At 45.4% G+C, this 12917-nt stretch overlaps 1 protein-coding gene across 1 annotated transcript in view; it reads right to left on the reverse strand.

Moving 5' to 3' along the window:
* Positions 1 to 12917, reverse strand: part of LOC145404074 (uncharacterized) — a 96952-nt gene that overhangs the window by 42768 nt on the left and 41267 nt on the right. The window contains exon 2 of the mRNA XM_080275677.1: positions 10321 to 11535. Coding sequence (XP_080131803.1) covers positions 10321 to 11535 — 1215 coding nt within the window. The remainder of the gene's footprint in view (positions 1 to 10320; positions 11536 to 12917) is intronic.

Below are 12917 nucleotides of genomic sequence, written 5' to 3' on the forward strand. Positions count from 1 at the left end.
GTGGGGAGGGAAATGAGAGTACGAAGAGAGCGGAGTACAAAAGAAAATCGGCATAAACAAACAAACAAACAAAAAAGACTGAGTTACACAGACCACACAGACTTAGAGGTCCTTTTTAAGTGTCTTGGCCTTATTAGAAGAGAGAGTTTGGTTGTATTTGAAGAAGAATCACACTTATAGTCCCATTTCCACGTGCTATTGCCCTATTTCCACGTGCTGTTGTCCCATTTCCACGTGCTGTTGTCCCATTTCCACGTGCTATTGTCCCATTTCCACGTGCTATTGTCCCATTTCCACGTGCTATTGTCCCATTTCCACGTGCTATTGTCCTATTTCCACGTGCTATTGTCCCATTTCCACGTGCTGTTGTCCCATTTCCACGTGCTATAGTCCCATTTCCACGTGCTATTGTCCCATTTCCACGTGCTATTGTCCCACTTCCACCTGCTATTGTCCCATTTCCACGTGCTATTGTCCTACTTCCACGTGCAACCCGGTGTCCAGTGGTGGGGGGACGCGGGGTGGCACTGATAGCACCGGTCGGGTCCACTGCCTGGCACACCCCTCAACTCCCCACCAAAAGGAGGATGGTGGACTACGGGATGAGGGCACCTTCAGCCTGCAGTCCACCGAGTTCATGTTTCAGATAAACCTGGGGCTACAACAACAACCACTACTAATACTACTACAACTACTAGAACTACTACTATATTACTACTACCACTACGACAACGACTACTGCTACTACCACTACTACTTCGGCATGTAGTCTACTGGGTTCACATTTCAGTTGAATCTGGGGCTAAAACTACTACTATTACTACTACTACTACCACCAACACCATTACTACAACTACTACTACTGCTACAACTGCTACTACTAAGCTACTACTACTACCACTACTACCACCACCACCACTACTACTCCTATTACTGCTACTACTACCACTACCATCCCTTCTATTTTATTCAGGTTACCTTCAGACGATTTTATTCAGCTCAGGGAGGAAGTAAGGTTGTGGTGGTGGTGGTGGGGGGGGGGTGATGGAGACAGTTTCTAGGCTATTTATTACAGGTGAAGAGAGAGAGAGAGAGAGAGAGAGAGAGAGAGAGAGAGAGAGAGAGAGGGCGGGGGTCGGGCACAAAGGGGTCGACGCTCCCTTGTTTGTCCTCAGAAATTGGAATCAGGTGAGCAGTACGAAAGGGGAGGGGAGGGGAGGGGAGGGGAGGGGAGGGGAGGGGAGGGGAGGGGAGGGGAGGGGCGGGAGGGGAGGGAAGGGAAGGGAAGGGAAGGGAAGGGAAGGGGAGGGGAGGGGAGGGGAGGGGAGGGGAGGGGAGGGAAGGGAAGGGGAGGGGAGGGGAGGGGAGGAGAGAGGAGGGCAAGGGAGAAGGGGTGGTAGAGTGGGAAAATGGAGGAAGGAATGGAAAGGGGGATGGGGGAGTAGCTATGGGAGGGGAGGGGAGAAGAAGGTGGGGGAAGGGGGAAGGTGAAGAGGAAGGGGGAGGAAGGGAGTGTAAAGGGAGAAAGGGATGATAGAGGAAAGATCAGAGAGAAGGGGGAGGGGAGAGAAAATCGGGGGAGAAGAATCACAGGAGAGAGGGAAGGTAAGGGAAGAAAAGAGTGACAAGAAAAATGACAAAGATATACAGACAGATATAGACAGATACAAAGCTAAATAGACAGACATATAGATACACTGAGAGAGAGAGAGAGAGAGAGAGAGAGAGAGTTCCTTTATCTCACCTGCGTCATCTCCTAACATCTCATATTCAGATTTCTTCCTGTTGTTTCTCATAGTCGTTTTCATACCCTCTTCTGCAAGGTCCAGAGCATGTATTTTCAGTTCCCCATCAACCACGAATGAAGAAATATGTTTGGGAATATAACAACACCTGATATAACAACCTACCTCGTCGATATCACAGTTTACGACATTACCACTATCCTGCACAAGTTCATCCTTTTTACCTCAGCGTTCTTTCGTTATTGATACTGATGTTATTGTTATTTTCATCGCCTCTCGACCTTCACCGTCCCTTCAGTGATCTTTTGGTCTGCCTCACATAACATCCCATTACATATCACACACGAGCTTGCCTGATGTGCCTCCTGACTTGTTGGATATCCGCTCACTCAGCATCCAAGCCTCAGTAGGTTTTTCTGCAAGGGCTACGTAAGAAAGTGGGGACGAGGGACCTGCCACCTCCTTTCTTAACCGGGTAAGGTGAAATAGAAGGCAGCCATTTAGTTTTTTATATACTACGACATTTGCCGGCAATCTAGGGCGATATTTCCAAAGTAGTAATAAAAGGATGGAAATAACTAATAAACAACTTGCAAAACGAATTTTCGGCCCATCACATGCCATCACCAGGCAATTATGTCCGATATTGTCAGCGGCTGAAATACTATAATTTATCAAGAATAACCTAATATATACTAATTAATTATTTGAAACACTTCTTTATTTATATTTATTCAGTATTAATGTTGTTTCCTGGGTTGTTGGGTCGTTTTCTTTAGTATTTAACATATTTTTTTTATTAATACAGATACTATTATAACAATTTCCAAGCAGCAATACCTCGAAAATAACGACAACCAAAATTCTGCCCTCTCCCCCATAACAAAACCCTCGTTGCAGCCATGATAATACGCCTCTACATCCCTTCCACAGCACTTCTTCGTGACTAATACTACATTCTGGAGTTGTCACCTTACAATTCAGCATTCAACAAGGACAGACAGCAATTCTGGCCAAGTTGGAGTAAAAAGAGTAAAGAAGTGACGAGATATTAAACGCGGAAGGGGAGACATATTAGGCAATCTTTTCTGTCTTCCTAATCACGTTACTTAACAGGGACGAAAAGGAAAAAAACTGAAGGGGCTCTGTGCCGGTGGTGGTAATGTGCAAGTGGCAATTAGGGTTGAAAATTAGTCACTCTAGCCTGCTAACTGCCCTTCTTAGCTACCCTACGGCCTAATTGTGATCCTATATATTAGCCTCTTTAGATTCTTTGGTTTGTAGACGGGTGGAGATGACGGCCAGGGAGAGATGGAAGGATTGATGAGACTGATGGCTGGATGGATGGACTGAATGGGTGGATGGCTGGCTGGTTGGCTTCTTGGGTTTGCAGACGGGTGGAGGTGAGGGGCAGGGAGAGATGGAAGGAAGGATGGATGGATGGATGGATAGATGGATGGATGGATGGATGGATGGAAGGACTGGATTGGACTGGATCGGATTGTGCTGGAGTGGATTAGACTGGATTGGATTGGATTGGACTGGATAGGATGGATGGATTGATGAGAAGGGTGAACAGACAGACAACTACACACATCCATGGATATAGATATATAAATACATACAAGAACACATCAACAGAGATTAATAGATAGAAGGACTGATAAAGAAATAAACAAAGAGAGAGAGAGAGAGAGAGAGAGAGAGAGAGAGAAAGGAGAGAGGGGGGGGAATGAGGTGAGGGGTAAGGATGAGGAGGGAGGGGGAGAAAAAAGGGAGGAAGGTAACAGGATGAAGGAGGGAGGGAGGAGAGAAGGGGAGAGACAGAGAGAAGGGAGAAAAAATGGTGGTGAGGTATGGAGGGAGGGAAGTAGAGAGAGAGAGAGGGAATGAGGAGTTACTTGAAGCCTGACCTACTCTCCCTCTCTCTCTCTCCTTTTGCTCCTTCCCTCCCCCCTCCTTTAACTCCTTCTCTCCCGCCTCATCCTCCCCTATCATCCCTCCCTAGGCTATCTGTCTCAATCCTCCCTCCCTCCCTTACTCCCTTTCCTCATCCATCTCAATCCCTCCACCCCTTACTTCCACTCTCTCCTTCTCTCTCTCTCTTTCTCTCTCTTTAACACACACACACACACACACACACACACACACACACACACACTTACTCCTTTTTAACCACTAATCTTAGTCCCTCCATCCTTCTCTCTCTCTCTCTCTCTCTCTCTCTCACACACACACACAATCTCTTACTCCCTAATTCCTCCATCCACCTTCTCTCTCTCTCTCTCTCTCCTCGTTCATTGCTCTCTTCTCTTGTACCTTCCTCTCTCCTTTCCTTCCATAAACCATTAATTTCTCTCTCTCTTTCTCTCTCTCTCTCTCTCTCTCTCCAGACTTCCAGTTTTCCTCCCTTCCTTCCCCTCCCCCTCCTCCTCCCTCCCTCCCTCCTCCTCCCTTTCACCCTCCTCCATCACTCTCTCTTCAACCTACCATTTTTCTCCCTCTCTCCCTCCCCCTCCCCCTTCACCGTCTCTCTTCATCTCCCTCTCCCCTTCCTCCCTCCCTCCTTCCCTCTCTTTTCGTCTCTCTCTCTCCCCCTCCCTCTCCCTTCACCTCTTTCCCTCCCTCCCTCTACAGTCTTCCATCTTTCTCCCCTTCCCCACTCCCTCTCTCTCCATTCCTTCCTCCAACTCTCTCCAGCTTTCCTTCTCTCCTTCCTCCTTCCCACTCTCAACCTCTTCCTCCTTCCCTCCCCCCCCCTCTCTCTCTCTCTCTCCCTCCTTGAATAGCAGAGCACAAGTGATGTACACTGATCCTTTAGACTGTGAAGGAAGGAAGGAAGGAAGGAAAGAAGGATGGAAGGAGGAAGGAAGGATGGAAGGAAGGAAAGAAGGATGGAAGGAGGAAGGAAGGAGGGAAGGAAGGAAGGAAGGAAGGAGGGAAGGAAGGAAGGAGGGAAGGAAGGAAGGAAGGAAGGAAGGATGGAAGAAGGAAGGAAGGAAGGATGGATGGAAGGAAGGAAGGAAAGAAGGATGGAAGAAGGGAGGGACGAAGGTAAGAGAAAAGGAAGGAAGAAGGAAGGAGGGACGGACGGAAAAAGAGTGAATGAGCGATGTAGGGAGCAAGAGTGGAGGAGGTATGATGGAAAGAAAAGAAAGAAGGAAGGGGGATAAGACAGGTGATTATGAGAGAGAGAGAGAGAGAGAGAGAGAGAGAGAGAGAGAGAGAGGAGGGGGGGAAGGGGAAGTTAGAGTTAGCATAGATCTATACTACTCTCTCTCTCTCTCTCTCTCACGCATACACACACACACACACACACACACACACACACACACACACACACACACACACGATGAGTACACATCAACACACACACACACACCCACACACACACACACACGATGAGTACACATCAACACACACACACACACACACACACACACACACACACACACACACACACACACACACACACAAATGCGGGCTCTCTCTCAATGTGGGTCACTGTCCTCTCTCTCTCTCTCTCTCTCTCTCATAGAGTCCCTAGGCAAGGCTAAATACATCAGGATCTTTATGGGTAGGAGACAGACCCTCTCCCCTGAGTAGCATTTTACATGATCGAATAACCCCAAACTTTAAGGGATTCGAAACGTTGCACGGCCGTCATCCCACACTAAAGATTCCACAAGTATAGCGCTGTACCCCCTCCACAGTATGTCTACCCCCGATGTATATATGTCCCCCCCCAATGCATACATGCCCCCACTAAACTTGCTGACCTAGCACGCTTTCCCAGAGCCCAAGCCTGGGCGAAGGCGTTATTGCGTCAGTTGAGAGCAGACATTCAAGACGGGCAGACTATTTTGTTGTGAGCTCGTAATAAACTCCTTATCTAGCTGTTTGTACACGGAGTTTCTATCACCAAAGTATTGCAAGTTACAGCGCATTTACTCCAAGGGCGCCTTCACGTGGTGGCACAGAAACGTCCCTCAGTTCCCGCCCTAACCCCCCCAAAAAGGCGGATGGTGGGCTACAGGAGGAGGGTAACTTCAGTCTGTAGTCCACTGGGTTCAGGTTTAGTTAGGCCTGAAGTTGTTACTATTACTACTACTATCACTACTACTTCTATTACTACCACCAACACCACCACCACCACCACCATCATTACCACTACTAGTACTACCCTCACTACTACTACTACTACTATTACTACTACTACTACTACCCTCACTATTACTACTACTACTACTCCTACCCTCACTACTATTACTACTACTACTACTGCCACCCTCACTACCACTATAACTACTACTACTACTATTACTATTTAACTTCACAAAGATGGCCCAATGTAGTTAGAATAAAGTGCTGATCTGACTAGTAACCAAGGAGACTCAGTCCTACCTCACAACTAATTTAAGGCATCACCGACTTCAGGCGTTAATCTGACTACTAACCAAGGAGACTCATTCTTACCTCGTAATTAAGGCTCTTTAAATTTAAGGTATCATTGATTTTAGGTGCTGATTTGACTGGTAACCAAGGAGACTCAAATTTAAGGTATCATCTACTTTAGATGATGATTTGACTAGTAACCAAGGAGACTCAGTCCTACCCCATAACTCAGGCTCACTCAATTTCATGCATTCACAACTTAGTATTCAAGTATGTGTGGAAGAGGCCCAGTGAAGGAATGAAGGACGGAGTGAAGGAATGATGGAAGGAGTGAAGGAATGAAGGACGGAGTGAAGGAATGATGGAAGGAGTGAAGGAATGAAGGAAGGAGTGAAGGAATGATGGAAGGAGTGAAGGAATGAAGGAAGGAGTGAAGGAATGATGGAAGGAGTGAAGGAATGAAGGAAGGAGTGAAGGAATGATGGACGGTGTGAAGGAATGATGGAAGGAGTGAAGGAATGATGGAAGGAGTGAAGGAATGATGGAAGGAGTGAAGGAATGATGGACGGTGTGAAGGAATGATGGAAGGAGTGAAGGAATGAAGGAAGGAGTGAAGGAATGATGGACGGTGTGAAGGAATGATGGAAGGAGTGAAGGAATGATGGAAGGAGTGAAGGAATGAAGGAAGGAGTGAAGGAATGATGGAAGGAGTGAAGGAATGATGGAAGGAGTGAAGGAATGATGGAAGGAGTGAAGGAATGATGGAAAGAGTGAAAGAAGGAAGGAAGGAATGATGGAAGGAGTGAAGGAATGTAAGAATCTATGAAGGAATTAGTGAAGGAATGTAAAAATTTGTGAAGAAACTAGTGAAAGAATTAGTGAAGGAATGAAGGAATTAGTGAAGGAAAGCAGGAACTAGTGAATCAATGAAGGAATATGCGATGGAATGAAGGAATCAGTGAAGTAATGGAGGATTTAGTGAAGGAAGGAAGGAAGGAAGGAAGGAAGGAATTAGTGAAGGTATGAAGGAATCGGTGAGGGAATGAAGAATTTAGTGAAGGAAGGATGGATTCAGTGAAGGAATCTAGGAATCAATGAAGAAATAAAGAAATTACTGGAGGAATGAAGGAATTAGTGAAGGAATGAAGGAATCGGAGCAGGAATAAAGGAATTAATGACTGAATGAATAAAGGAAGGAAGGAATCGGTGAAGTAGTGAAGGAATGAAGGACTCGGTGAAGGAATTAGTGAAAGAATGAAGGAATTAGTGAAGGAATGAAGGAGCCAAACTTAATGCTGGATTAATTTCCCAAGAGGAGAGTTACCCTTCCTTCTCTTCTTTCTCATTCCTTCCCCCCTTCCCTCCTTCTTTCTCTCCATCCCCTCTTTCCTTTCCCTTCCTCCTTCTTTCTCTCCATCCCCTCTTTCCTTTCCCTCCCTCCTTCTTTCTCTCCATCCCTTCTTTCCTTTCCCTCCCTCCTGCTCCCTACCCTTCTTTCTCTTTCCTTCGCCCCTTTCCTCTCTCTTTCCCTCCTTCCTTCTCTCCTTTTTCCCTCTTACCTTCCATCATCTTTCTTTCCTCTCCTCTCTTTTTCATTCCGCCATCCTTTCTCTCCTTCATCTCTCTCTCTCTCTCTCTCTTTCCCTCCTCCCTTCTCTCCTCTCCCTTTCCTTCCCTCGTCCCTTCTCTTCTTTCCTCTCTTTTTCCCTCCACCCTTCTTTCTCTTCCTCTTTACTTCCATCATTCCTCTCCTCTGTTTCCATTTTTCCTCCTTCACTCCCCCCCTTCTCTCTCTCTCTCCTTTGGGTATAAGATTCTTTATTGGTATTAAGGTCTCGTTGGGATCATAAGTCCGTGTAGTCTGCGTATATATATTTCTCTCTCTCTCTCTCTCTCTCTCTCTCTCTCTCTCTCTCTCTCTCTCTCTCTCTCTCTCTCTCATATGCGTCTGTTTGTTAATAATTATCAAGGCCTCGTTAAGATGATAAAGTCTGTGTGATCTGTGTATATATAATTCTCTCTCTCTCTCTCTTCATTTGCGTTTGTTTGCTGATGATAAAGTCTGTGTAATCTGTGTATATATTCTCTCTCTCTCCCTCTCTCTCTCTCTCTCTCTCTCAGACCCAGCTAAAGGCAGGAGTAGATTTGCGTCACATGACAACAAGACCCACATAATACAATAATCACCAGCATGTCATAGTTCCTGTAGTAATAGCAATAGTTAACTGGCACTCATGTATAATTCACGGCTCTCACTACGCATAGAACTAGCCCTATCACCCCTATCCCTAGTTATCATCATCATCATCATCACCACCGCCATCATCATCATCATCATCATCATCATCCCTTAGTTTATTCTTTACCGTTTGTTTTCTTTTGTTCTTTTATTTTATCTTTTTTTTTTTAAATCAAGGGTAATTACATAGCACTTCCGCCTTAATTATCCGAACCAATTAACCTAGCCCCGGGCCCCTACGCTGGTCTCGTAACTAATGTGTGGAGTACAATAGGGTCAACCATCCTTTCCCTGTCACCCAAGCACAACTATTTCGCGTTTGTTCGAACTCCTTTCTGCTCGGTTGATGGCCAAGTGTAGTCATACAGGAGAGCTGATTTGACTACTAACCAAGAAGACTCATTCGCACCTCTTAACTAATGTCCATCGAGTGTCACGCAACCACAACTCAGAATTCAAATAGTGGGAGTAGCCCAGTTTCGTCAGATAGACACATACCGACTATAATGGATGGTTCCACAATGATCCTTGCTTCTCTTCACGTATTTTCCTCAAGCAAATATCTTGGAATGGACAGCCCGTTTCTTAAGATGTAACAACTACCTTCATTATGCTGTACAAATATAACTAATACCGGTACGCATATATCCATCCATCATCCATGCCTCTACCGCAGCATCAGGAGCACAGAGGCCCGGGCTCACCTACATTTTCTCGACGTTTAAGACGTAGGTGACCAGCCTCATTCACCTCTGAGTAGCATGTGTGAGCAGTGATGTTTGGCGTTCACTGCACAAATAATGCCACTCAGGGGCGAGTGAAGCTGGTCACCCTCGCCTTAAATATAACGACTGAGTCTAGTCCTTGGCCTCTACGCTCGTGACGGGACAGAAATGGACTGGATAACATAGACAATGATTCTGCTTCCTCCAGAATTAAAAAAAGAGACGCCAACTAAAGAAAATCCTACAGTAAAAAAAAAAAAAAAAAAGTAACAAAAAGTATCCTATCGAGACTCCTAGTCCAGTTAACCCCTTCAGTACGGTCACGTCTTTTGGTATTTCGTTCTTGCTATCATCACATAATTTTCCTCAGCTAGGGAGAGACTTGCCTAATTGGAGACGTTAAATACAGCCTTCATGCCACAGAATTCTTCACTACGAAAGGTATCCCCTAAGATGAATAAAATCGTCTGGAAGCAGCAAGAATTAAAAAAAAAAAGTCACCGCATTTGAGGTTATAAAAACAAATGGATATAACTGAAAAACAATACCCCGAAACTTATACAATATTCTTATGAAAATAAATAAAAGCTTACCCCCACAACAATATTTTCACCCAGTGTCCTATCCTATAACGTACACAAACACTCCACCTTCAGATGCCAAAAACATTATACTACAAATGAAAAACAATACCTCCACCTCACGCCTAAAATTTAGTCTTATCTTGAAATACCCAAAACTAAGCCATAAGTCTGAAGTGACTAAAATGGTACCCCCTCACCTTCAAAAAATAACAATAAATAAATAAATAAAAACACAACTTTACCCTCCTCAACGTAAAATGAAAACAATTCATTAGAAGTGATAAAGACAGTACCTCCACCCAGCTCTTTATCTTAATAAATAAAAAACTTGCCCCCTTACCATGACGGCAATAACAACAATGTACCAGTATGCCCGACCCTTCCCCTGAAGTACCAAAACACTACCGGTACCATTTAAATGTAAAGAAACACAACGATCCCCGTAATTCTTGTAAAAAAAAAAAAAGTCTGGATTCGTTACCAAGGACAAACAAATGAACAAACAAAACAATTTCCCAGTGCTCCTTACAGTGAAATACCAGAAACAATAGTCTTAGTGATCATAAAATACCAATAACAATATCCTTAACATCCTTGCAGTAACAAAAACAGTGCCTCCACCCGCCCCCTACCTTGAAACTCCTTCCTGGCTGCGGATACGTTGGTGACGATGTTGGCGATGTGGCCGAGGACGGTGGCAAACAGCAGGAGGCCGAACATAAGCTGCGCGATCTGGTAGAGGTAGTAGGCCTTGGTGCGTGTGTTGAGGGACGCTGAGGACTGGTGGTGACCGCTGCCCGTACCCGTGCTGTTGTCCGCACCGGAGCCGTTGCCCGTGGTGTTGATAGGTCCCGGCGCGGTACCATGGGCCAGGTGCGACCCCCCTATGGTGGTGAGGCTGAGGGTGCACCAGTAGAACACCCGCAGGTACCGCAGTACCCCGTCCGAGTTGGTGCTGTTCGGGTTGAGAAACTGCGGCCGCAAGCTGAAGCCTTCCATCTGGTCAATGATGTAGAAGATGCAGGCGTTCCAGTGGAAGATGACCAGGAGGTAGTGAATCAGACTGATGGACCGGAACAGGTTGGGCGAGTTGGTATGTCGCTCCGTCCGGTCCAGAAAGTGCCAGTACTTGTATATCTTCACTAACCGGAAACACCGCAATATTGACTTAAAGTTTATGGACAGGTATAGAAAATCTAGCGGGAGGAGGCATAAACAGTCTACGTAAAAAGTAGTTGAGTTCATATAATGCTGTCGCAACTTTCTGGAGTCTGTCTGTAACACCCCGTCCTCCAGATAACCAGTTCTAAAGTGAAACAATATGTCCAACACATATATTAGGTCCGCCAGGTAGTCCAAGCAGAACCAGACTAGGATGGTGTCTGACGTGATTTCGTGGAAGGCGAACCTGTACACGATCACCCACAGGTTGTAAAGGAAGGCCAGGGACACAACAAGGGACCAATAATAGCACAATCTCCCCGCCGGGTCGAACACGAAGCTCCATCGGCAGCTCTGGCGGCGGTCAGAACTGCTGGAGCTCGTTTCGACTTTTATACTGTTCTTGATGCTCTTGATCTCCCGCTTCCTGGCCTCCTTGGTTTTACGGCTCACGTCCAGCTCAGAGGCCACCTGAGTCCGGTTTATGTAGGACGCAGAGAATGAGTCCCGGGAGAAGCGTTTGCGGCTGCCGATGCTGAACTTGGAGGAGACCATGTCCAGCAGGCTCTGCCGCGACACGCTCTTGCCCTTGAGCGAGCCGTGCGTCCCCCCAGGCTTGTCCAGCAAGATGGGCGACCCGCTGTTCAGGCGGCTCCCGGACACACTGCGCTGCGTCCGGATGATGCCTGCGGGGAGGAGAGGACAGTTAGGGTTTGACACACGTATCTGTATCATCTCACATGAAACTGTATCTATATCAGGTCACATGTATCTATATTTGTATCAATTCATAAACATCTGTAATTGTATCAATTCACATGTATCTGTATCAATACCAGCTCACATGTACCCAGTATCTATCTGCATCAGTTCACATGTATCTGCATCTGTATCACTTAAAACAATGAGAGGGAAAGTCGTTCGATTATAAGGCATGTACAAGGAAACTGGAATGACACTCAGGAATATGAAGATGTAATAGGGAACAGGATGAAAAATTATCCTTCAGAAAATATATGGGTTACGAATGAACGTGGTTAGGATTTAGGATAAGCCACAACAGTATAAATGTTAGGAAGTACCACATTTAAGAAGAGAACAACAGAACATTTGAGCTGAAATATGTAGTGGTAAATGACACGACATAGTTGGGGGTTAGGAATGATATGGGTTAGCAGTGAATAGGGTTAGGAATTAGGGTATGTGAGAAAACAATGGGAGGTAAAGAGAATAGTTACTTGAGGTTAGCAAATGTAATGGCTTGGAGAGAACGTGCTGGGGGTTTAAAAATGGAGGAGGCAAAGGGAACGTGCTTAAGGTTTAGGATTTGTAAGGAGGAAGGGGTGAGCTAGGATCATTTATTAAGGCTATAAAAAGGCGTAGTGTAAGGATGGAGACAACGTGATTTGGATTTAGACTATGTATGGGTTGGTGTAACGTGGTCAGGGTTTAGTGTGGCATCGTGAAGTGTCATTGTGTGTGTGTGTGTGTGTGTGTGTGTGTGTGAGTGACAGTGGAAGATGTAACAATGACCTCTATTACAATATGACCTTTTAAACACCCAGTACACAAAAATACATTAATAATCCTGTACACGTAGTCGATATAGTAGTAGATAATAAAACAAAAATGAGAGTAATATATCAATCCTGTGCTTGGATTTAGAATGATATGAATTACTACAGTGTGCATGTGCCTTTGGAGAGTACAGATATATTTTTCAGAGGGAGAGAGAGAGAGTATACACTATTACATAATTTACTTAACATCACTTAAGATAACGTAACTACCCCGCTGTCAATATCAGGCCGAATGTAGCCCACTTCCAGACTTCATCCTACCCCTCAAAGATATGGGGAAGGTAAAATTAACCCTTCCTCATGCTAACCAAGTACGAAAAATGGCGGTGTTTTGTAAGAGAAGTGCAAGTGATGGTCAAAGTGTTGGATGGTTGTGTGTGTGTGTGTGTGTGTGTGTGTGTGTGTGTGTGTGTGTGTGTGTGTGTAATAGTCAGCATAATGTTATCGGCGTTAAATTCTGGGGTGCCAACATCTGAAAGCATATCGAG

Source organism: Coenobita brevimanus, chromosome 62 (assembly GCF_032717465.1).
Source record: "Coenobita brevimanus isolate Jiangsu-jjx chromosome 62, ASM3271746v2, whole genome shotgun sequence".
In the NCBI taxonomy this organism is placed as follows: Eukaryota; Metazoa; Arthropoda; class Malacostraca; order Decapoda; family Coenobitidae; genus Coenobita; species Coenobita brevimanus.